This window comes from Eublepharis macularius, chromosome 8 (assembly GCF_028583425.1).
Source record: "Eublepharis macularius isolate TG4126 chromosome 8, MPM_Emac_v1.0, whole genome shotgun sequence".
Lineage (NCBI taxonomy): Eukaryota > Metazoa > Chordata > Lepidosauria > Squamata > Eublepharidae > Eublepharis > Eublepharis macularius.
The window spans coordinates 91,908,146-91,935,030 of record NC_072797.1 but is presented as its reverse complement, the minus strand read 5'-3'; the positions used below and the strand labels follow the sequence as shown (position 1 = coordinate 91,935,030).

General features: G+C 41.7%; 1 protein-coding gene across 1 annotated transcript in view; it reads left to right on the top strand.

Moving 5' to 3' along the window:
* Positions 1-26,885, top strand: part of NTRK2 (neurotrophic receptor tyrosine kinase 2) — a 236,432-nt gene that overhangs the window by 134,943 nt on the left and 74,604 nt on the right. The window contains exon 14 of the mRNA XM_054987587.1: positions 21,528-21,716. Within this exon, the coding sequence (XP_054843562.1) occupies positions 21,528-21,716 (189 nt within the window). The remainder of the gene's footprint in view (positions 1-21,527; positions 21,717-26,885) is intronic.

Genomic DNA, 26,885 nt, shown 5'->3' with positions numbered 1-26,885 from the left:
GGGCTAAGTGTGCCCTAAAGCTGGAGAGTGACTTCAGCCGTTAGGACAAAGACCTTAATGGTTGTTTCCTGGGATGGACCAAAGGTTCGAGTATCTTGATTGGCACTGCCAGGGCATAACAAAGGAATTAGATTGGTTGCTCTTGGTGACTTACAAAGAAACAGCTGTTAATCAAATGTTCCTGGAGCTTAGTTAATGAATTTAGAGTTTTGATTAAATGTTCCCAGGAAGAACTACAAACTTATCAGAGCTGATTGCTGGCCCTCAGTTTCAGAGTAGGATTTAATCAAGGGGAAGAAGGGAGTTTGGTACCTTTATTGTCAAGATGGCACATTCCACAGCATGGGGAGGCAGGAACCAATCATGCCCAATCACTCAGCTTTGCGTACGTATTCCATGCATGACTCATTCTCCTGGGAGGGATCCAGCAGTGCTTTGGTCAGCCAGCTGGCTTGCTAATGCAAATGAAGGTGCATCAGATTCAAGGGTCTTAATGATTTTTATATCATAAGCAACTCTTAAAATGGCGGAGGCTGGGCTAACTGCTCACACGCCAGCAGGGCTGGCCCCAGAAAGCAAGCTGCTGATTGGCCAGCCAGGCAATTTGAAATTAGTGGTTCCCATGCAACCTTTATGAGGCTATTGGGAGCCACCTGGGCCCCAAAGAAATGGCCACCTTACACCACACCCTACACCCCATGGCCTGCAAATTGGGGCCCTCAGTAAGTCTGGGGCCAGTGCTTCTGTTAGTGAAGATGCGGGGGAAATTAGTCTGTATGATTGAGTCTGTGAATATTTCTTTAAGAAGAATATACCTTTATTTGTGTAACCACCAAGCTTAAACACTATTTGAGACCAATACTCTGCAACCATCAGGCTTATGTTCTTATAAATGAACTAGAAACAAAGCCTGTTGTGGGAAAAAATACAACGGGCTCTAGAAAGGTGAGTGCAGGCAGGCAGGCATTTCCTCTTCCTCCGTCACTGATCCCAGCTGGTGAAGGAGGGGCTGGGCATTGCCACCTGCTCCACACCTGATCTCAGCAATGTGAAGAGGTGGTGGGCTTTGCTGCCTGCTGCACACCTGGTACAGCCTGGGTAAAGTGGGGCAGACATTGCCACCTGCTCTGCTCCTGATCCCAGGCAGGTGAAGGGAAAGCGGGCATTGCCATCTACTCTGTGCCTGATTACAGCTGAGTGAAGGGGGGCAGGCATTGCTGCCTGCTCCAAACCTGATCCCAGCTGGGTGATGGGGGGTGGGTATTGCCACCTGTTCCCTGCTGGGTGAAGGGAGGAGAAGGCATTATCTTCTGCTCCTCACCTGATCCTGACAGGCAAAGGCGCAGTGGGCTTTACTACGTGATCCGCTCCTGATCCCAACTGGGTGAAGGGGGTGCGGGCCACCTTCTCTGCTCCTGATCCGGCACTTTGAAGGGGGGTGGAGATTGCTGCTTGCTTGGCATCTGATTCTGACAGGGTGAAGATGGGGTGGGCGTTGTCGCCTGCTCATTGCCTTATTCCAGTAGGTTGAAGGGGGCGGGAATTGCCGCCTGCTCCACTTCTTAACCGGGCTGGGTGAAGGGAAGAAGGGAACTGCCTCCTGCTCTGTGCCTGATCCCACCCAGCTGAAGGCGCTGGGTGGGCATTGGCACCTGCTCCACTACTGATCCCATCTGGGTGAAGGGTGTGGGCTTTGCCATCTGCTCTGCTCCTGATCATACCTGGGTGAAGGGGGGTGGGCATTGGCACCTGCTCTGCTCCTAATACCAGCTGGGTTAAGGCAAAGAGTGGGCATAGCCACCTTCCCCACTCCTGATCGCAGCTGGTTGAAGGGAGGCGAGCATTGCCACCTTCTCCTAATACCAGCTGTGTTAAGGCAGGGGTGGTTATTGCCACCTGCTCCGCTCCTGATCCCAGCTGGCTTAAGGGGGTGGGCATTGCCACCTGCTCTACTCCTAATGCCAGTTGTGATAAGGTGGGGGTGGACATTGCCACCTTCGCTCCTAATACCAAGCAACAAAACACAAAAGGCTTTCCCCAGTAATAACCGTTCCAATACACAAACTATACACAGGGAAAAAAATAAGTCACCTGAAAAATCAGTATGTACAAAAGCAATTCTTTTATAAATAATTTCACATAATTAAAGATGAAAAAACCATTAAGATTGGTGCTCATTACACATAATAGAAGAAACAAACAGCTCAGTCCACAGCGTTCTTAAAGGTAGAGTCTCTAATTTCCGTGTTAATTTCACTTAAGACGCTGAAAATATTGACAAATAACCACTTCTGGAATTGACCCTCTATGTCCAGGAATGGAAACAATTTGTCACAAGCTGTCCTCCACTGACCAGAAAAAATCAACAGTCAAGGTAAGTATGTTGAATAGTGACCCTCAAATGGTCCTTTTTGAATTGTATTTTCTCTTTCTTTGCAGGTTGGTGGAACTACGAAGATGTAAAGGGTCCCCCGAAGGGGTCCCCCTGCCCTACAAGTGTTCCTTTGGTGGAGAAACATCTGGCCCCTGAGGAAGTGGATAGAACACAAAACAAGCCGACTTGTAGGGCAGGGGGACCCCTTCGGGGCACCCTTTACATCTTCGTAGTTCCACCAACCTGCAAAGAAAGAGAAAATACAATTCAAAAAGGACCATTTGAGGGTCACTATTCAACATACTTACCTTGACTGTTGATTTTTTCTGGTCAGTGGAGGACAGCTTGTGACAAATTGTTTCCATTCCTGGACATAGAGGGTCAATTCCAGAAGTGGTTATTTGTCAATATTTTCAGCGTCTTAAGTGAAATTAACACGGAAATTAGAGACTCTACCTTTAAGAACGCTGTGGACTGAGCTGTTTGTTTCTTCTATTATGTGTAATGAGCACCAATCTTAATGGTTTTTGCATCTTTAATTATGTGAAAATATTTATAAAAGAATTGCATTTGTGCATACTAATTTTTCAGGTGACTTATTTTTTCCCCTGTGTATAGTTTGTGTATTGGATCGCTCCTAATAACGGCTGGGTTAAGGCGGCGGTGGGGGAGGGCGGGAATTGCCACCTGCTCCGCTCCTAATACCGGCTGTGTTAAGGTGGAGAGTGGGCATAGTGGGCATAGCCACCTGCTCTGCTCCTGATCCCAGCTGGGTGAATGGGGGAGGGCATTGCCACCTGCTCTGCTCCTAATATCAGCTGGGTTAAGGTGGGGGGGCAGCATTGCCATCTGCTTCACTCCTAATAACAGCTGGTTAAGGCAGAGAGTGGGCATTACCACCTGCTCTGCTCCTGATCCCAGCAGGCTGAAGGGGGGTGGGTATTGCCAACTGCTCTACTCCTAATATCAGCTGGGTTAATGCTGAGGGCAGGCATTCACACCTGTTCTGCTCCTAATACCAGCTGGGTTAAGGCAGGGTGCGGTCATTGCCATCTTCTCCACTCCTGATGCCAGCTGGCTGAAGGGGGGCAGGCATTGCTACCTGCTGCACTACTAATACCAACTGGGTTAAGTTGGGGGTGGGCATTGCCACCTGTTCTACTCCTAATACCAGCTGTTCTGCTCCTAATACCAGGGGTGGGCATTGCCACCTGCTCCGCTCCTGCTCCCAGCTGCGTTAAGGGGGGTGGGCATTGCCACCTTCTCTACTCCTAATGCCAGTTGTGATAAGGTGGTGGTGGACATTGCCACCAGCTTCACTCCTAATACCAGCTGGATTAAGGGGGTGGGCATTGCCACCGCCTCCGCTCCTAATACCAGCTGGGTTAATGCAGGGGCGGGCATTACTACCTGCTGCACTCCTGATCCCAGCTGGCTGAAGGGGGCGGGCATTGCTACCTTCTCTGCTCGTAGTACCACCTAGGTTAAGATGGGGTGGGCATTGCCATCTGCTCTGCTTCTAATACCAGCTGGGTTAAGGCAGGGGTGGGCATTGCCACCTGTTATGTTCCTAATATCTGCTGCGTTAAGGTGGGGGTGGGCATTGCCACCTGCTCCACTCCTAATACCAGTGGGTTAAGGCGGGGTGCAGGCATTGCCACCTGCTCTGCTCCTAATACCAGCTGAATTAAGGTGGGGGTGGCCATTGCCACCTTCTCCGCTCCTATTACTGGCTGTGTTAAGGTGGGAGGGGGAGGTAGACATTGCAACCTGCTCCGCTCCTAATACCGGCTGTGTTAAGGTGGAGAGTGGGCATAGCCACCCGGTCTGCTGATCCCAGCTGGGTGAATGGGGGAGGGCATTGCCACCTGCTCTGCTCCTGATATCAGCTGGGTTAAGGTGGGGGGGGATGTCATTGCCACCTGCTTTGCTCCTAATAACAGCTGGTTAAGGCAGAGAGTGGGCATTACCACCTGCTCTGCTCCTGATCCCAGCTGGCTGAAGGGGGTGGGTATTGCCACCTGCTCCACTCCTAATATCAACTGGGTTAATGCTGGGGGCGGGCATTCACACCTGTTCTTCTGCTAATACCATCTGGGTTAAGGCAGGGGGTGGGCACTGCCATCTGCTCCACTACTAATACCAGCTGGGTTAAGGTGGGGGTGGGCATTGCCACCTGCTCCCCACCTAATAGCAGCTGGGTTAAGGCACGGGGGGGGGCATTGCCACCTGCTCCGCTCCTGTTCCCGGCCTGGGCTTCCCAGCACAGTATGTTTTCTGGAGCGATATGGTGAGTTACCTGGGCTTTCCTCTGTGGCAGCACCCTCTGGTGGTGCACCAGGATATAAAGTGAGTCGTCTGAAACACGCTTACTCAGTTATATAGTAAGATTCTACCCTTGTTTAACCAAGAAAGAGCTCCTTTTTCCCTCACAACTATCCCCATGTGCTGACCATTCTGTCAAACTTCTGTCTATAACAAACCTTCCCATATTATCAGTTTAAACAAAGATGTCTAAGACAAAAACTTTTGGTGGCAACAAAAACCTTTTGAGGGAGTCAATGAGGCAGCAATTTAAAGGTCATGCAAAAACAAAATGAAGGTGTTCTTGAGCTAAAAACTTGGGTAAAGTAGAGAACACCTGAAGCTCTGTGTGAGTGGAAATAAAAAGTGTTGGTTGGGACCTGAGCTCTCTTGAGATATAAGGAGCTGGATTAAAGACCCAGAGACGAAGCTTTAAAAAGGTTTATTGCTATGAATTCATGATGAACTTTATGTTCATGAAAATTTTATAATGAATGGCATGTTCAGATAAATAAAAGTAACTTCATTTCCAAAGCCAAGTAAAAGAAAATAGATTGTAAAGAAAGAAATGTGTGCATCTCAATAGTTTTGTGTAACAATTTGGTGATGATGGGTAAGTCCCAAGGTTGCCATGGTAAGACTTAAGATGGTTTGAACCAGGCTGAACCAGTCACTCATTCAGCCTAACCTACCTCACACAGTTCTGAGGATAAAGTGGAAGATGGAAGAACCATGAACTGCTTCAAAGAAAGAGCAGGATGAAAATGTGACAGACAGACAGACTGATAGCAATGTTATCACTTTAATTTTATATATTGTTAAGACAATATAAGAAATCATTTTACTACATGCAAGAAATAGATAAAATTACTGCAATTGTTTTTGCTTATCAATTTCTTAAAACAAAGAGCCTTTGTCAAACAAAAAATACATTATTTTCCAGAGAACCTGGCTTTTGCATATCACCATTCGTATTCATTTATTTATATTTATTATCCACACTTCACATAAAATATGACAAAATCGATGACAATATTACTAAACAACTAAAATACAACAAAAATAGCAGCATAAAAATGAATCATGAACAATTTCAGTGAGAGTAAAGAACAATAAAATAGATTCAGCAATAAAACTTTCAGCAGGAGCTGTCTAAAACAAATGCCAACTATATTAACTGAAGGCTTGGCCAAACAAAAAAAAGATTTTAATGCCTAAAGTCTTAAAGGCCAGACTCCAGACAAATATTTAAGGAGAGAAGATTCTTCAATTGAGGCACCATTACAGAAAAAACATGGCCTCTTCTAGTTAAGAAGATGATGTTCCCTTTTAATTCGGTGAGGGTGTAGCTTGTCCAGTATTGGAGCTCTGCTGACTTTAAAAAAATGCTGGGGCCCAGAGTCATGTAAGTGGATCCTCAAGCTGACTATGCTAATGTTCCTCGTTTGCACAGGGTCCCAGGTGATATCAGAGATGGTGAATCTTTTTCTGTAGTTTCTAATCTGTCCAATTGCAGGTCAGGAGATGCCAAGGGAAGGGTAGGGTTTTCTTGCGTTATGCAGATTTTCTAGAAAGATCAGTATAGTGAGGAGGAAACAGAAGTCCTCCTGCCCATGTGCATTGAATCATTACTGGGGCTTTCCACTGAAGCCAGAAATGAACAACAAAACTGGTGGGCTGCTCAACCCACTTGTGTGAGAGAAGGGAATGATGAGTGAGATGAAGAGCCAAGCTACAAGTGACGCCTGACACAGGTTGGACACTTGTCAGCTTCCCTCAAGTTTTGATGGGAAATGTAGGTGTCATGGTCTTACAGCTTGGCTCTCCATTTAATTGAAGTTTACAGAAGCCCCACACACACCCAGAGAAGGAGAAGGGGGGCGCCCGGCGAGAGCCCAATGCCTGCACTCCCCTCCTGACTGCATGTTCTCCCTCTCATAGACTGCCACTCTGTAAACTTCAATTCCCATCAAAACTTGAGGGAAGCTGACAAGTGTCCAACCTGTGTCAGGCGTCACTTGTAGCTTGGCTCGAAGAGTAACGAGGTGGCAGGATGGGCTGTAGGTGCAGGATCATGGAGGATTATGTATTGGAATAGTACACTGTGTAAAAAACTTCCTACAAATAGCCAGCACAGCAAGGAAAGAGGTGTGGAATCTTTTTTCCTTCTTTGCTCAATTGAATTTTCCATGCAAAGGAATTACCATAGCTGGGATTCACCCTGTGCAGTGTGAAGTGAGGCAGTACAGTTATTGACACATGGCTCTACCACCTCATTGTTCTCCAGGTATGAATCAGGCCTCAGTTTGACTTGCTGATAGAATTCATCAACCCTGAGCTTATAGCACCAGTAAAGCCCATTGCTCAATTGAAATAAGAACCCTGATTTCTGGAGCTAGCCTGTTCAACTATGTCCTTGCAAATGGGCATTCCCATTTGCAAGGACATTTACAATATAATGGGAATATATATATATAATATGCACAATTTGTTGTTTGTCATTTTACACAGTTGTACCACTGCAAGTTGTTAGCATTGCCATCAGCCCTATTATGTCACGTATACACTATCAACTGTAAAATCCCACCATAATATTACTACATCCAAGTTTAAGATCCTTGTGCATAAAACATCTCAGAGAACTAGACCTGCTCCAGTTTAGCCATAATATAAAAATGTGGTTTTAAGAGTAAAAAATGGAATGAAACGCTTGGGAGTGGGGGTGATGGAGGATAGGATTTGAAAGCCATTGGATGGTGGTCAACCACTATTGTCTCAGTTTTCTGATGAAAAGAGAAAACAATCTCTGAGTGCTAAAACAATTATGTCTCAATATTGCCCTTTTTTGCTATTTGTATAGTCATGTCATTTGTTTCCCTTGGATATCATGTAGTTCTATTAACTTGTCAGGTGCAGACTACATTATTCATGTACTGTTATTTAAGTTATGTGTATTCGTTCTGGGAGAACAGAAGCTCCCTGAGCACCTTACCAATCAGCCTTATTTGGCCATAAAGAACTTTTTCTTGTATCTGACATGATAGCTGATGTTGTTGCATCATGTGCCCATCAGTGCTTACTGAAAACATTTTAGAAGAACTTCACCATCCAGAAAGAAATGCCTGGTCTGAGAATCATTCAATAAGCTCATAATAAACCATATCAACATCTCCCAACCACCCCCCTGGACCTTCTAATCCTAGATCTTCCGTGCCTCATTTTCTTCCCAAGTCCTGCCAGCTTCTTTAACGTTATTTATGATAACGCCTCACGTGAGCAGAATGTTCTTGGACCTACTTGTACAATTTCACATATAGCTCCGTGCATCCCCCTATGAAAATGTGCTTTTCTCCAAGAGGAACCTAAGCAGAGTTACTCCAGTCTAAGTCCAATTCACCACAATGCAGAGCCCTGTATGTATTGTGTAAATGGAATGCAAGGCTTGCATTCCTGTTCACTTAATTGGTAAGATCAGCTCTGCAGCCATTATCCCACAACTCCATGTGCACACATTGAACATACAGTATAGACTGCTGGATCTGGATGGAAGCATGCAGATCCAGGCCCATTCCTGTGCCTTCCCCCTCCACCGGCCAAGTGAGTGGTGGTAGGGGTCAGAGGGTGAAAGCAGGAGATCTCCCGTCCCCACTGGGGGAATGGGATCCCTACTTTGTTCCTTTATGTTAGATTTGTGTTGTGGAGAGATTAATTTAGGTCCAGATCTCACATACAGCCACCTCAGTGGAAATCAGATGGAACTATCTGCAAATCTGTGGAGTCAATCATAGCTTGCAAAAAATGAAGGAGCTGATGGCTAATCCAGTGGTCTCTGTTCCTTCTCTCAAAATATAAATGTGATTTTTCAAAGAACATTCACTTGTCTGCAATTAGACACTTAAAAAGACTTTTCCTTCACCTTTTTTTACAGTAATGTATTATATTTAAAACCCTATCTGAAATGCAGATGTAAGTGATTCAAGCTCCTGTTTGCCTAGAAGAAAATAAATCAAGTAAATCCTTTTTATGGATTCCTAGAACATTTCTCAGATGTAACAGCTTGGCAGGCAGTTTTATGTATTTCATTCAAACTAAATAATATTCTCTTCTTTAGTGTACTTTACTGAAGTCATTATTTTTCTTTTTAATACATTCTTGAGTTTACCCTTAGGAAATATTATGCCTTCAGTTGTATGAAAAGGATTTTAGGATTTTAAAAAAATACTATGAATCTTTCTTTGGGGAAAGTATTCATTTAGAGTTGTTTTCCTTTCCAAGTGAGTGCCAGCTTTTCAGTACTTAAATACAATTCAGGAATAAATCTATGTATCTACTGTTAAAACAGAATGTGTTGCTTGGTAAAAAAATCTCTTATTTATATGGCTGGTAGCCTTCCCTAATCTAAGAGCTGTGACAGTGCAATCCTGAGTAGAGTTACACCCTTCTAAACCCCCTGATTTTAGTGAATTTAGAAAGATGTAACACTTCTTAGAATTGCTTTGCAGATCACATTTTTTTCTTTTTAACTTGCATTGAAATATTAGAAGTTTTCCTAGAAGACTATACTGTATAGAATATAGTTACACAGATGTAGTAATTTAATGAAATTTAGGTGTTAATTCCTAACTAGGATCTAACAGATGAATAGTTTAATGCATTTACTTGAAAATAAATTACATTTTGAGCAATGAGGCCAATGAGGCCATCTGTGTAAGCAGGCACAGGATTGCAACATACAATTATTATTTTTTTAAATAATTTACCACCACCACCCTGCCCAGTTCCTTGTACCTGTAAGAGGTACAAGGAGTATCTGCAGCAAATTGTGGCAGCGATACGGCTGGATTATTCCATTGCCATAAGGATTTTCAGAGATCTCAAATGCCTTTGAAAAATTATGCCACCTCATTGACTCCGACTGACAAGTGACAACTTTTTGATTACAGATTCCTTACACCTTTTTTCATGACAAGAAGATACCCGCTTAGGATCGATTCATACCATTTTTAAGGAGAGACAGAGGAAATTCAGTAATTAGATGTGCGCTTATAGATCATGTGTGGATTGTTTCACACAAAGGGGGGTGGGGGTAACTCAGTGGTCCAGCACATGCTTTGCTTACCAATAGCCCCCACTTCAAATCTTGGCATCTCAGGTAGCTCAACCATGAAAAAAATCTGTCGATATCTTGGAGAGCCACTGAGATGGACAATATTGAGACAACTAGACTAAGGCTGCAGTGCAATTCAAAACACACTTACTAGGGAATAAGCTCCATTGGATCCAGTACGTCTTGCCAGTGAGTAAATATGCATAGGCTTACATGGGAATAGTCTGACTTAGTATAAAGTTGTTTCATATGTTTAGTCCCTGAATAACAATAAGAGGCAGCCGAGATCCCATTGTTATTTAAGGAATTATTGGAACAAAATTACTTATATGAGGTGTTCTCCTAAATTTGTGAGAAGGCAGGGAGGGTGAGAGAGGTTTCCTAGTGCATGTTCCATCACACACCTGAAGCAGGCTTATCTGTTCTTTACATTAACATATGGAGAACAGTTCCTGGCTGCAAGAATGAACTTTGCAGAGCAGTATTCTGGTAGGTAAAGATCCTGCAGATTTTTTCAGTTCCTAATCTTCAGAGTTTACAGATGTGCAGATGAATATTGAACTAGGAATATTGGAGTAGGTGTGAGATATATTGGGGATTATGAATGCAGAAGTGTTGTTTCCCATGAGGTCAAATTTTCTTTTGAGGAATGAGCTTCTCAAAGAAACAAAGGATCACACTGTACATGGATGACTAAAGTAGTTGGGTAATTACCTCCTTATGTAAGAACTATAGTGTAGTAGCCAAGAGACTAAACTCAAAAAGCTACTGAACAAGTCTGTAGCCACCTATTGGTCAAAAGTTGACTCCCAGATGATCAGGAAGTCAGCAGAGAGGTTCTGATCTCCCAGCACATCCCAGTATCCTAGCCTGGTTGTGCAGAGATCCAGGAAATTTTGGGGAGGAGTCAGAAGCCAAGTCATAGTGCTTCAAAGCTTCTGCTCCACCTCCCCCTTGTCCAAATGTCTACACAGTGAGGTTGGAGACCAAAAATAATTGGCTACTAAGCTACCTATTGCAAAAGGGAGAGGAGAAAAAGATGATTCTCTATCCTGACTCTTACCCCAAACCAAACTTGCTGCTTACAGACCAAATTTTCCCCAGCAGGAGGTCAGAAGCCAAGGTGGGAGCTAGTAGCTGAAAGTAACCTGTAGCTGCAAACAGGGTGTGAAGAACCAAACAGCCCATTAATTAATCAGCTGCTTGATTGCCACTGGTGAACAGGATATGAGCCAAACAACAGATGTTCAAGCATCCCTATATATAATAGTCTTTACAGGTCTCTTTAAATTATATGGAGCAAGCAATAAGGAAGACCACACATTTTTCAGATGGCAATGATGTAACTTTTTTCCAGGCAAATAACTTAAGTCATCAAGTGGACTACACCAGCTGCAGTTCAAAACATCTCATGACTAAGGGCTACTCGAAACAAACAAGTGGGGACCTGCAAGGACATGTGGGGAAGATCTTATTTTATCCTTCCCTACCACTTCTTTCCTTTTGCTGCTTTCTTTTCTCCTTCCCACCCACCTTTGCCTGCTCCCCTGTCTTCACCTTTTCCCCTCCCCTTGCAGTCTCTTCCCCTATGGGCCTGTTGCATGGTGCTGGCTGAGCCAGGTCCAGTTGCATGGTTGGGAACCTGTAAGGACTTCTGTAGAGTACTTCATTTCCCCAAATTATTTCCTCTTTCCCTCTTCCTGGCAGCCTCCATATGCTCACCTTTCCCTACATCCCTCTGTCCTTCAAATCCACGAAACAACTTTTATCTGCATCCATCTTCATCTATATTTCTTAATTCACCCTATTTATATACTGTATTTTTCCACAATGGGGGCACAAGCAGATTTACATCACTCTCCTTGCTTCCATATTATCCTCACAAGAATCCTGAGAGGTAGGTTAGGCTGAGAGTGTGGAGTCGCTCAAAGTAACCCAGAAAGTTTCCACAGCAGAGTGGTGATTTCAACCTGGGTCATCCAGATCCTACTCTGAAATTCTACTACACTGGCTTTTGTAGGGGGGACTGCTCTTGAACAATACCAAGCAGCTGGGCCTGGATGAGTCAAGCAAGTCATGTGGTATCAAGTCACCAAGTGGTTGTTTCTAGACTTGACTGTAATAAGTTCTCCTTTAAAGGCCAAAACAGCCCTGAAAAGGGCCCTACCCCCCCCCCGTATTTTCCTGACACAAACCAAGCCTGGAATACTGGCTAAACTGTTATGGTTGCCTAGCAACAGCCACTGAGAGCATCTGGTTAAAGGTACAGGTGCTTCTTTTTATCATTTTAGATTTCAGGTTTTTCTGAAAATGGGTTTTTTTCAGGGATGTAGGAAGATCTGTCTTGTTTGCTCATGACCCAATCTCTAGATTTAAGTATCCTCAGATCAGGGCCTCTCGGCTATTAGTATATAAGATACGATAGGCAATATCAGGATCTTTTAAATACTGAAGCAAGGGGGGAAACCACCCCCAGCGACTGCCTCATCTTGACAACTTTTTGCACTATTGAATTGAGGACCACTGCAAGGCTATGGACTGGAACAATTCCTGTGAGAACTTTTGTATTGGGAATTGTGGCTGAATGTATTATTTTCCCCACATGTATCTGTTTTAAGAAGGAACATATATAATAATACAGACAAGCATATGTCACATTTGACCTAATGCTCACATATTTATATCACATACAAAAAAATCTCACAGGTCCCATTCTGTTAATGACCTGTGTCTGTACTTCCTTTCATTCAAGATTGTAATAGGTTTTAACTGCAAACTAAACAATGACAAAGGATCATGGGAATTTTCCAGATTTTCCAGGCTAAACTGGGAGTTCTGTTATGATTATGATTATGAATCCAGTTCCCCCCATATTTACTGATGTTGGTTCTGATATACCTCTCTAGCATTTTTTTTAGTTTGAGCTGCCTAGTCCTATTACATCATGACACTAGGAATATTACCTAACAGTAGAAATAGAAATAGTACAAAATCTCATTAGTGTAAAAGTACCACTATCAAACTGGTGGTGGCTATTGGCCACCATAGTGAACAATTCAGAGGTTGACAACATGTGCAAAAACAGGTCATCCTGAGAACATGGAGAAATCATAGCACAAAATCCTTCTGCACGACACAAAGATTTGAGCTTATATTCCACACAAAAGCTAACAAATTTCTCCTTTAAAAAAAGGGACTGTAACAGGGAAAGAACAAGAGACCAATGGGTTGGTGATGGGATATCATCTGGAACACCCATTACAACTGCATGTACAAATGGTAATTTTTCTACATTTGGCTCTTGTGGAACCCACCTTAGTTAGAAAAGAAAGTAAATTCTTAAGAAGGCCTTAGATCAGAAATCCTTTCTCTGCAGCAGCCTGCTGGAAGAAAAATCTAGCATCAAACATGCAGCTGTAAGGTCCTTCATTGTTAGTGTAATAATAAAATGTGAATTGCTAAAATAAGCATACATTAATTTCTGTGGAAATTGCTAGTTTTTCTTTTGCTAAGAAGTCATTGCATTTGATATGAACAACACTTAGAATGTGGAACCTGTATATTAAATGTGTATTTAAATTAAATGAGTGACTCTTTGGCACTTTGCATTATTGATTATTTAGTACCCGGAAAATAGCTGTTTCATTACCCTTTCCATTACTTGCTGCTAGCGTTATTCTGCATGAAGAACACTAAAACAGCCACTCGAGTGTATTTCCTCTTCATCTATGTCAAACTACAAGGTAACTCAAAGTAGTTCTCTTAAACCCTAGAGCAATTGATTTCCCTGTCAAACAAGAAGGTGTAACATGACAATGACCTGACCAGTGAAATGAAAGACGAATAAGGAGGTGTTTCATTCCAGCAGGGTTCATGAACTGTGCCCTTGAGTTTGGATCTCAGTTCAGTTGAGGAAGCAAAATCTACACATCAGTTCTTGAACTTGAACTTTGTGCACAGGGAACTAATCAAGAGGGAATCCTCTACTTCTAGTACCGCAAATGCCCTTGGCCCAGGCAGAACGCCGGAATGCTTAAAAGGAGAAAATATTTAACATTTCATCAACCCTCTGAATCATGCAGGCAAACTGTTCTTCATGTTCAGTTATATGTTAGTGTAAATAGATTTGTTTTTAAAATTTAAATTGTATTTGAGGGGAAGTATTTGTGTAGTTCTGGAAACAATGGCTTTATCCTATGATCCACTGCCTTGATAGATAAGTGCATTTGGTTAAGTTCATAGTACATCCATCCTCTTGTCTTAACATGCTCTGGTTAGTCATCTTGACATCAGAGATTTTGGGTTTCTTTCCATATGTTGACATGTGTAGAGGTAAAGTACTTACAATGGCAGTCAAGTATCTGAGGTTCTGCCAAAGCACAGAGTACCATGGGGAATTTAGAAATGATGTGCAATGAGAAAAGACCCAGAGGCAAACACCAAGAAAGGATGATGTGAATCCACGGAAGTGTTGTGTGAAAATGCATTACCTTATTTGATTGCAAAATAATAGGATGTGTTTTTCCCCTTAAGATTACAATGCTACGGCTGTATGTCTTCAACTGGAACTGCTTGAAAATTATTTTAAAAGCCATTCTTGAATGTTGAGAACCTCACCTTTTATGTAAAATGAAGTGCCTACCTATAAAAACTGTCACATTGTAGCAATCCAAAGGTTTCTAGTATCCACTCTGGTGAGTCTCCTCCAGCATTCTTTAGCAGCAGGCTGCAGACAAAGCCTCAGCCATTGGGGACAAGGGGCCTTCTGTCTCACCCTCACCCCCCTCTCTTCCACACCTCTCCTTTGACTGTGAGGTAGAGGCCTGACTCTTCTTTCTTGGCTATCATGCTTCCTGTCTTTTAAAGTATTTTCTATGGGCAGGGCAGGCCTGGGCTCATTTAAGCCCCATGAAAGGGCCTGTGGTCTTGTTGGGTGTGGTTGGGTTCCTAGCCCAAGCCTTCCATTCCTGTGTTCTTCCCTGGCCTGATATTTTACAGGAACTCCAGCGTAAAAACAGTGGGGATGCTGCTGGCCTCATCTGTGAGGTTACTGGTGGGTAGGACATGGGGGCAGAGCCCTACCTCCCCTCTGGACTGCATGGAGGGTCTAGCTGGCATGGTGAACATCCCAGCCACGAATCCCTGTGCTTTGGCATCCCCGGCCCTTTCTCACCTGCTCTCAGGCAGGATTTCTTCTGGGGGCTCAGCAGACTTGCTCCTGATATCAGGGGGCGTGTGCTGCTCATCTGGGAACCTCCATGGTCCAGGTGAGTTCAGAGGCAGAGCCCTCAGTCCTCAACAGCACTCTGGGCAGTAGCCACTAAGAAGCTCAGAAGCAGGACAGGAAAGCAAACACCTTCTCCTATTGTCTGAGCACAGCATCTGCTAAACATGGAAGGGGAATACAGAGTGTTGTTCTTCCCATGGGTGTAATTTCCAGCCATGCGTACATGTGACAGAGCTGTTTCTAGTAATTTTTAGTAATCTAAAAGTTCTATACTATTTATTTAAAAAAATCTTTTTGGTGACATACTGTCCCTCTGGAAATGATCCCCCCTGTAAATGGAAGAGGGAAGGAAATAATACACCTGATGTGTACAGGAGACATTGATGCGGAGAATGAACAGCCAAAATGTCCAGACTTCTAGAAAAAAATCAAGTTACAATATGTGACCTAAGCAAAATGTTGCATATGCAATCTACAGTGGCGTTATGTGACTGCTAGGTGGGAGAAAACACTCTTCTGTTCTATTTTGTAAATATTGGAAAATAGGATAGGCCAAACTGAAGCTCTTGCATAGCTAATGCAAGTTTTAAATAATCTGGCCCCAGGAATTCTCATGAGATGTATCTCAATGATATAAGTGCAATGTGAGGGATAATACATGGGCTAGCAAGAGCTGTACGGCAAACTAAAAAATAGGTAGACTTGTCGGCCTGGGTGTAGAAAGTGCATGTAAGAATTTAAGGAATAGGGTTGGAGGAATGTGAGAAGCTCAAATGGGGGAAATTGATTTGATATCTATAGGTCTGCCCTGACCTGTGCAATCATTATCTGTGATGGGAGCTGGTCACTTGGGAATTTAAGTCTGGCTTCCTGGTTTCCATTTGTTCTTTTCATTTTGCTCCAAAGTGCTACAGTTTCAATAAGGATTCTTAAACAAAGTTACTGGCAATGCAGTTGGTAAGATATGTTTTACAAGAGCTCATCTGCTACATCAGTTGTGAGAAGCGTGCAAGAGCGAAGCTCCATTTAAAGTTCAGGAAGATAATTAAGATGTGATATCAGCTTTGTGTCAACTGAAACCTGAAGTTAGAAACAGAGCAGAACCATGTAGATGTGAGGATGCTTCTCAGTCTTAACCTATAATGAAATGAAGTCCTTTATTATTTTATTTAAACAATAACGTTTTTAAGAGAGATGGAAAATGTAATCCTACAGCATAAATCTATGCCTAATTACACCCTTCTAAGCCCATTGTCTGAAATGGGCTTAAAAGTGTGTGTCTCTGCTTAGGATGGCACTGGTAGCAGCCTAAGGCTTCATTCCTAAGGACACTTTCCTGGAGGTAAGCCTGACTGAATAACATTAGAATTACTCTCCATTTTTGGTTAAGCAGTGGTAAATGTATTGTCGAAGGCTTTCACGGCCGGAGAACGATGGTTGTTGTGGGTTTTCCGGGCTGTATTGCCGTGGTCTTGGCATTGTAGTTCCTGACGTTTCGCCAGCAGCTGTGGCTGGCATCTTGAAGATGCCAGCCACAGCTGCTGGCGAAACGTCAGGAACTACAATGCCAAGACCACGGCAATACAGCCCGGAAAACCCACAACAACCAGTGGTAAATGTGTCAGAAATGGAATATAATTATGCTGGATTTTCAGTTTTGGATTTATTCCATGTGGTGGCAAGTGGTGAGTGCTGATTTTCAGATGTCGCGGCAAAGCAAAATCCTACCTCGTTTGTGTGGCTGCATTGGAGTACTCTATCCATGATGCTACAGATGGCTCCTCAGGGTGGCAATGTGAGTGGGAGTGAGGATATTGTGGGGGCATGGATATGTGAATGCTTCTGGTACTTCCATGCTGTGTGCAGTAAAAGACACTCCCACTGCCACAGCTTCCACACCCACACAAGGGCCAGTCACAATCTGTGCATTTTTGACAAACAGAAACTAACATAATTACTATTCTTAAATCTCCTGCCTTGACTTCATGTTGGCAATTATATGGGCATAGTGAAAAGCACATGTGCTGCCTTGCACAACTCAGAAACTCTCTGTACATATGAGAGAGAGAGAGAGAGAGAGAGAGAGAGCAGTACGGTATAGTAAAATTTATTTTCTCCTGGTTTCCCCCCCTCTTATCTCCAAGGCAGATTCCTGTTTCTTATCTAACTTCACTTCCTATCTTTTCAAGATAAGGAATACATTCTTAAAATGAATTCACATGAGAACACAAAGCAGAACTTTTCTGTTTGCAAGGAAACCTTTGTTACTTTTATTTAGAAAAATACAACACTCTATTTGACCTCTCTACGTGATGACTATTCGCTATTAGTAATTTGTGTTTCCCTCCAGTTTTTTTTTAAATGTTCTTTTACAACTTTTGATTGAAATCCAAAATAGATTTCTGGAAAACAGATTAATAGGTATCAGCAAATGATTCTTCCGCTTTCAACAAGTAATGAGGTGAGCCTGTTTAAACAAGGTAGGGCAGCACACAGGCATTTGTGTGGAAATTACCCTTTGTCTTGTGTTTTGGAAGAGACAGCAGAAGCAGAGAAACCTTGCCAAATTTAAGTGAACATTGTCCAATTCCCTTCTGAACATTATTTTGCATTCTTGAAACCTCATACATACATTTAGTTGTTCAATTAAGTGTTGGCTCCATAGCATTAGGCTTTGAGTGTAATGTAATTTTGGCAGTGCATTAAGGAAATGGGATGTAGCTTTTTGTCTAATAGCCAGTCTGTCAGATAAGCAAACATTAAAACACTTTGTACACCCGTTTGTTCACATTTATCAAGGGACCATGAAAACTAGGTATTTAAATAAGTGTAAATTTAGCTGTCTCCTGACACACAAAAACTTGCCATCTGTTAATTGCATGACAAAAACCAAAGAAAGAAAAATAAGTATTGCAAAATCGGAAAACTATCACTAACCTCCTTCTTTATTGCTTTGTTGGGAATATAAGATCTTCTTATAAAATTCTGAGATCCGGTGCTTTTTCTTATTTCAGTATTTCCCCCTTTAATTAGTTTGCTTTGCTGCTTATTATAGCTTTGATTCAAAGAACAGTACGTACCCAGTTTACATGCATGGCTTCCAAATGAACACCTTTCTTCTTTGACTTCAATGCTGAGGCCATTGTTCTAGGTGCATGGAACTATACCCAACATTAAAGTCAATGGGAAAGCCCTTCTGATGCATGATTTCCATGTGCATCCATATGTATTAGGTGTCTTTGGATCAGGATGAATAGCTGCAGTCTTTTGCCTTTTTATTGCCAGTATAACTGCAGTTTGCAGGATTTGCTGGAGAAGTTGTGACAGTTGCACTGTTATAAGATAGATATCTTCTAGAGTTCTTTCGGTATTCCAGTGACATGTTCTCAGCTGTGTTGCCAGATCAGGTGTGGAGCACCTGAATTCTGGTCCACTTGTCCTTGCAGAGAATTGTGCTGTGATATAATAAATATACCAGACATTGTAATGAAGAGGGAGAAGTAAAATATCTGCTTCAGTGTCTGTTCTCACAGATATACACATACACTTGCACAGCTTCAAACAAAATCATTAGTGCAAGTCATTGCTTTTCAGATAAAGAAATACTTTAATGATATATAATTCAAATATCATGATCACTGGCTGATATATAAAGACATGGGCACAAATCGAAATATGAATCAAATTTTATGACGAATCGGGCTGATTCATGTTTTGCAAAAATGCGTTTTGTGGGGCCATGGTTTTCATAAAATTCATGACTTTTTGGCCCAATTCGTTTGATTTGTGAACAATTCATGATGCCAGACAGGCTGGCGTTGATCCATTGATTCCGTAGGCAACATAGGCCCGAAATCTCAGCAGACCTTTTGTTGCCATTGGAAACTCCAATCTTAGCTCACATAACCTTGACAGGTAGCTCTCCTTGCCAACTGGAGAGCTTCCATTCTGCCCTATATAGTGAGGAGAGAGAGACAGACAGAGAGGGAGGATCTGTCATTGGGATTTGGAGTGAGAGAGAGTGGAGTTGGGAGCTTTTGGCTGGATTTGCTGCTGCTTCAAAAGAGACTGAAAAACCTCTTTCTTATTTTCCTCACTTGTCCTTGCTGGGAACCGTCTTTGGGTGAGGGTACCATTTTTCCTCCACCCTACCCCACCCTGGTCTCAGGCCTTTGTCTGGCTCTGGGACCTAGCTTGACTGAGGCCACTCTTATTTTTTCTTTGCTTTTCTTTGTTTCTTCTTAATTCTTTCTCTGCTTTTTTGAGCAGAGGGCTCACACTCTTGTTGTTTCCTTTGGTTTTATTTTGTGCACCTCTCCCACCTGGGCAGATGTCTGGGTGGTGGTTTTGGGGCCCTCCCCCCAAGCCCAATTTCAGGGCCACTGCCTGGCTCTGGGGCCCAACTTTGTGGGTTTCGGTCAACATTTTGGCCAAACTGGGAGGTGGGTGGAAGAGATCCTGCTGAAGTCTGCCTGCGAGTTTGGCATCTCTGGGTAAGAAGAGGGCCACTGAAGTGCCCTGTGTTCTGACAAATCACAAAACTAACGAATCATATTGCAAAATGGGACAATTTTATGGAAGTTGGTAATTTGTGGAACGTGACAAAACGCGAAAATCTCATTTCGTTTTCCCCCCATTTCATGCCCATCTCTAATAAAAAATCTAGAATCCCATATGGTAACTTTAGATTGATATAACAAACAAACCCAAACAGCAAAGTTCAAACTGTCCTGGAACAGAAATTAACACATTATGGTATTTTTGATCTTACAAAGACAAACTGTCCTATTATACAGATGTTGGCTGCTGTGTTTGTCTGTAGCAGTAGAAAAGAGCAAGAGTCCAGTAGCACCTGTAAGACTAACAAAATGTGTGATAGGGTATGAGCTTTTGTGAGTCGCAGCTCACTTCAAATAACTTCTTCAGATGTGGGCTGTGTGTGCTATTTTTGCACCATGCAAAGTGGATGTGGTCCCCAACATACAGTATATTACTGTTATTCACTTATCGTCATTTTCCCAATGCTAAGTGTGCACTTCTGTCCAATGTCTACATGCTAGCAACAAGCACATGATGAAGTGGTTCTCTTTCTTGTACTTGTAAGAGATTGCTTGAAGCTGCAGAACACTTTAAAGTACCACTATTAAATTATATATCTATCAGAGCTTACTGAGCTATAATAATAAAATGGACATGACCTTTCACACTAAACTGTAATATTAAAATCTAAAGAACTATGTTTCTGTCAAGTTAAATTTATATTTGTCTGCTGGCTTTGCAGCACCCTGTTCTTGAAATTCAGCAAGTTCTATACTAACAAATGTCTTATTAAGGATACTGCAGGGAGCAATTATTCCCTCTCTCCCCCTTTCGAATTTTTTCTGCCATCTTATAGAAGCATACATCTTATCCACATAATCTCAAAACACTCAAGAAGCGGCTTTATTATAGGGGCTTTAATTATTCAAAGGTTCTTTTCCATTTGTGCTCACTCCAGCCTCTGATTAACCCATTAATGTTTAAACAAATTAGTGATTGAAATAAGCAAAGGCCTTGCCATCACAGGAAGACAATAAGTTGGGCTTGATACTGGGTATTTTAGGAATAACATACCTGTGTCTTTCAGCTCTTGGAATTATGTACGTAGTGGCCTTACAGATGAAATATGGGGAGCAACAGGAAGTATAAGTACCCATTCTTCCTTTTCATAATACTGTTCTGTATTATTAGGAATGGAACTGCTGAATCCTCTACCAATGGGGAGATATGAAACTGATCTGGAATCAGCAAACATGTGACACTTGAGCTTTCTCTTTCCCTCCATTCCACTCCATTCCATTGCACCTAAATTTCATGATATCCAAAGGCAATATACTTTGGATTGGAGAATTAACCTAAATATTTGCACTGTATCCCCACCTGTTGCTCTAAGAGTAAACATTGGTTCACTTAGGTTCAGTGTCCAAACTAGTAACAAGATCAAGGCCCCCAGAGACAATGATGTGATCTAAGACAGGAATGGGCCAAATTCTAGAGGCAGCAGCTAATGAGCAGATGGGCCGGATGTAAACATTGTTGTCCAAGGTAAGCGAATGGTCAAATTCCATAGGCAGCTGCTAGTGTGAAGAAGCTTAGAGAATAAGGTCACAATCAGGTAGATCCATCTCACCAGAAAATAGGTTACTCAGACTGACAAGCTGGACCTGAGCTAAGTCTTTGTAGAGCCAGGTGGAGCTGCATTGGTTCCCTGGAAGACCTGCTTAGGTGCTGAATGAGCGGGTATGTCTTGTATTGTTAAAACCTTTGGGCAACACAGTTCAACCTATAATTCCTTTAGCAAATGTGCTACTTCAGTGGAAGTAAGTCAGTAAGTGTATCCATGAGAAGTCCCAGTTTGAGACTCTTGGCACATTACAGTAAGATAGATTTTAGTCAAAGCGATGAGTGCCAAGGTGATAGCAGAGGGAGGGGAGAACTATGTCAAGTTACAGGGGAATCTTTGTTTCTAACTTTAGGTCCTTCTTCAGTTATCAGCAATGACGACGATTCAGCAAGTCCTCTCCATCACATCTCTAATGGGAGTAACACTCCATCTTCTTCTGAGGGTGGTCCAGATGCAGTAATTATTGGAATGACGAAGATTCCGGTAATTGAAAATCCTCAGTATTTTGGAATCACAAACAGTCAACTCAAGCCTGACACATGTAAGTAAAAGATATTTATATATATTTCTGTAACCTTTTCTGTTCTTTCAGATTGTGTCTAAGAGCTAAGTTGTTAATAAAATGTGCTTTTCTATGCCTATTCATCAGTGACTTCTTTCAGGCATATAATGAACACATATCAAACTCTGGAGGCTGAAATATAGTTCAAACTGAGTATTTTAGTGATTCTTAATACTGTCAGACAATGAAGGTCGAACTGTGGTACAGATGTATTTTTTCCAGTAAGTTTAGTTTGCCAATTTCTCTCATAGATTTTAAGGTTAAGCCCATAGTATTTCTGCTGATACAGCTGGACCAAAACATATAGGTGAATGAGGTGAGAATGAAATGGTCGAGTTTTTAATGGCATGTACCATTTCAAAAATGGGAAATCAAATTCTTAATGCTTCACTGTGTTAAAAAATATCCTCATAAAAAGAAAACTAGCAAATGAGAGAACTGGTCTAGAACTTTTCTCTTTGATGTGTTAGTTTGTTTTACTTATAGCAAGTATTTTAAGTGGAAGAACATTCAAAGTAGTAGCTAAAATCTAAGTTGTTACGATCCATTTTACAACCTTATTCTGATGCAAGTGTGGTCAGTGTTTGAGTGTACTCCAAATCTGGGGTGTCCAGTTTATTCAGATCCTGAAAACAAATCTTGATTTGGTTACAAAAGGTAATACAATATCAGTAAGATACCATTTTATGCATTTTATCCAGGATAATTATATTCTAGCATTTTTGTAGAACTGTTCCTTTTGAAAATAAAACTAAACATTGTGGTGTATTATCCAATGTTGACACCTTCACTTCCAGTCTGGTCAGCCTTCCAAGATAGTCCTTATTGCATATAGGACAGAAGTCAAGTGGCACTTTAATGACTAACGATATTTAGTTCAGCATGAGCTTTTGTGAGCCAGAGCTCACTTCTTCAGATTATTTAATTACATGGAAGATGATACTAGTCCACACTTTTATATGGAAATTTACAGAATGGGAGGTGGAAGGGGGTAGAGAGGGGCTTAGTGTGAATCCTGTTATAAATCTTTCAGGTGTGAGTCTCTGTGTATTGGACTGGAATGGATAAGTTGTTATACACAATGGATGATGAGAGAAGTCAGAGGTTCTGGCCGTTCTCTTTTAAGGTACAGATAAACAAAAGTGTAATTACATAGAATAAACAACTAATGGAGGAAGAAGCATCCTGAAGCATAAGAAAATGAACTGAGATCAGTAAAGGCTTATAGTGTGTTACAAGATGTTAAGAAGAGCCAATTAAAGTTTCTGAAAGGGGGTCCTGTTGGGTTATTAGAAATTATAATGAGTAAGGAAATCCATCAATTTTTTTAAAGCGAGGGTGGAGGTAGTGTTTAGTTTTTAATTCAGCTGTTCTGTACTATATTTTCCATTTTGAGAGACAGTTTGGTGTAGTGGTTAAGAGCACGGGACTCTAATCTGGAGAGCCGGGTTTGATTCCCCACTCCTCCACTTGAAGCCATCTGGGTGACCTTGGGCGAGTCACAGCTCTCTGGAGCTCTCTCAGCGCCACCCACCTCACAGGGTGATTTTTGTGGGGTAATAATAGCATACTTTGTAAACCACTCTGAGTGGGCATTAAGTTGTCCTGAAGGGCAGTATACAAATCGAATGTTGTTATTATTGTTGTTGTTGTTTAAAGGGTTTGGGAGGGGGATAGAACAGTGATTGTCATATCTGCAACAGTATGTCTAGGAAGATTATAATGTTCCCCAACTAGTTTCTGAATGTTATGATTTCGTAAGTCAGATTTGGTTTTGTTGATTCTCTCACATAGGACCAACACGTTTGTCCAATGTAGACAGTAGAAGGGCATTGTTGACATATAGTGATATATATTAAATTGGATTATCTACAAGAGAATGAGCCCAAGATGGTGTAGCTGATATTAGTGGGTTTTCAATGTAAGAGGTGCTTGTGTGTCAGAGTGGTGGAGTTACAGGCTTATAGTGATGGATTTATTGAATACAGTCCAGCATTCAAGTTTCAGTCATTTGAATCTGTGATTGTTAAACTGTGTGCATTCAGATATTTCTGAGCCAAAATTATCCCCAGATTGCTGTTTCAGATCAGTTTGGAGATACTCGAAATGGCAGAAGGCAGGCACTCCTCAAATTTTCAAGATTCTGAAAGCCATAACCTGAAAAATGGCTTGTTTCAGCTTTTGAGTTCCACTGCTTTCAATGGGCCGCAGACCTGGTATCTGGACTGCAGATGCCAGATCTACCGCCGCTGTTTTCAAAATATTGTAATTTAATTCATAAATATCACAAACCATGCAAATTTAGAGAGAAAAATATAAAAGGCTGCATTGTCATGAAAATGTTTTATTATGCCCTAGATAATTTAAATGTTCTAGTGAGAAAATCTATGCAGTGTTAGTAAATCATTACACTGTTCTGTGTGTCTGCTTCTTCTCTTTGACTTTTTTTAAAGAACTGTTTCACATAAAATAAAATTCATGCTTGGAAACATTTATACGCTTTTGTATAAACTCTCACATGCACATTGAAAACAGTGGAGGTCATCTGGAATCCGGACTCCAGGCCTACCACCTGCCAAAAACAGTGGCCATAGACATGCCGTCTGGACCTGGTACTTAATATTCTCAAACAAAAAAAATGGAAAAAATGACCTAAAACAGTATCAGTACTTCCAGCATTTCAGGAAAATGATAATCATGTCCTTTCTGAAATACCACAATGAAATTAATATCTATCTTTTTGAAGTACATATCTCATCTTGAATCACAAAAGTCTTCAAGCTTTGGTTTCAGCCCATAGCTACATGTAATGTATGTGATCCTATTAAAGTTTCCCCTACAAGGGCCATGACCAACTTAGGCATGGGGCAATTTTCAGTGGGAAAAATGGATGCATTTTAAAAAGTTGGTCAAAAGTATTACAGAACTACATATAATATGTAGTTACACTCCAAAACACATATACCTGTCTGCAGTCAAATCTACAAGTAGCCAGCTAACTGACAATTATAGTTGTAACAAGCAAGGAAGCTCACAGCTCTGGGATGGAAAAGCAATTTTTGATATGAGATCATTGTGTGTAAAAGTGCTTCACTATATAAGAGACAGCCTGTGTGCATTTCACCTTGGAGTGACCTTTAATTTCCAGTCATTGCAGTTAGAAATCAGGCTATGACATTGCAGTGAAGTAATCTGCAGATGCTGGGATGGATGGCAATATATTAAAAAATACTCTTCTCTCTTGAACTCATTTGTAGAATTTGCAACCTCATACAGCTGAGGGCTATCCCTGCTCTAAACTTTCCATCTACAACTTCCATTTGTTTTACCTGTTTTGATAAGAGGTAGCATATGCCCTAGACCTTCTCACCTTTCATTCATACCATGACTTTTCTAAAATTTGTCCTCTGTTTTCACTCACGAAATTCACTAGCCGTTAATGTTACAAAAGTGAAGCACAGAGGGGGAGGGGGAAGACAATGAAAATGTTTCATAGCTATTTATAACTTAAAATCAGTGCAGAATAGCAATATTAAAATGCACCTGAAGATCATTTAACTGAAGCCAGCACACTGGAGTAAGAGCCTTTGAATGTTTTGAAATTTCAGGGCTGCAAACATCAGAGCACAACAGAAAACAATGCTTTGACACGTAAAACGAGCCAGTATGATGTGAGAGGGAAGTGATCTGGTGACTGAACATGAATATAACAACTTGAATGGGCAAGGAAGAACATTTCAAAACATTTCTTTGAATCATGGTGTTCCCTGACACTGACTTGCGGGCTTTTTTTGGCTTGCATTTCTTTTGTCCATTTGTGTTTAGTTTTGAACAGTGGCAATATCTACATAACTCACAGTCGTTTATTTATTTATTTATTTCAAATACTTACTCCTGAACATCTCAACTCAAGGCAAGATTTGACAACAATAACTAATTGTCAGTGCACTCTAGTGAACATATTCTCTAACTAATCCCTGAAGCTAGTGTTTTGGACTGGATTGCACTGTCGTAATGGCCCAGGAGCCAGTGGTCATAGTCTACCTGTTGCCCTTTCCATGCTGCTGCTGCTTTGAGCCTTGCAGCCTGCTGCCACTACCACTGGGGCTCAGCTTGCTTTATTCTAGTCACCAGCATCTTTCCATATTGGTGGCTCACATGAATTTTCCTGGTAAGTCAGTCTCTTTGAGGGGGTTGGACTAGATGGTCTGTAAGACCCCTTCCAACTCTATGATTCTATGATTCAGTCCACTACTACCAGCATTGCTATGCTGCTGTAATGAAGCAAGATGAGCACTCACTTGCATTAATGATGGTGATGTTGGCAGTGCTGCTTACAGAGACTTTGACCAGACACGTAGTATCCCTGGCAAGGCAAGTGGGGGACACAAACCTGGAATGCAGTAGAGGCAGAAACTAGAGCTCTCACAAACAAGCAGCCTTTCCAGTCTCACATGCCAACCTAACAGGCCTTTGGCATATTAAATAATTTAAAAATCACAAATAGAAGTCACAGTTTATCTTTCACTTCATAAAACTATCATTTTGTGGTCATCCAACATGAAACAAGAAAAAGGCTAGAAAAGAATATACTGCATCATATACAATTAAGTCCCAATGAAGTGGAAGAGAGTAAGTGAAAAAGGATCCTGATCATCAAGGCTCATATGGCAATAAGAAGTTGGATCAGACCAAAGATCAGCCTTGTCCAATGTTCTGTTATGGCCAGCAAGATTGGTCTTCAAATTGCATATTTTCATGTTTTCCACACAGAATTATGAAGTGCAAATATAACAAATGTATGTATCATCCTGATTCAATCACCTGATTCAGGTAGGATTGATTGCAGCTCTGTGTTGCACACGAAGAAGCAAACTCGGATTTGCAGTGCATAATATGTGGAATTCCTAGAGTCCACTTGAAACTTGGTCCAAATGAGCATACCACTTGCCAAATCAAGCACATTTAGCATACAGTGGTATTAGCCACTTCTTCCACTCAACCTGGTGCTACTTGTGCCACCAGCTCGGGAAATGAAGTTCTTTCTGTCAACAGCAGCATCCAACAGGATGTGGGAAAGGGATATAGCACATATCTGAAGAAGTGAGCTGTGACTCACCATATCCTACCACAAATTTTGTGAGTCTT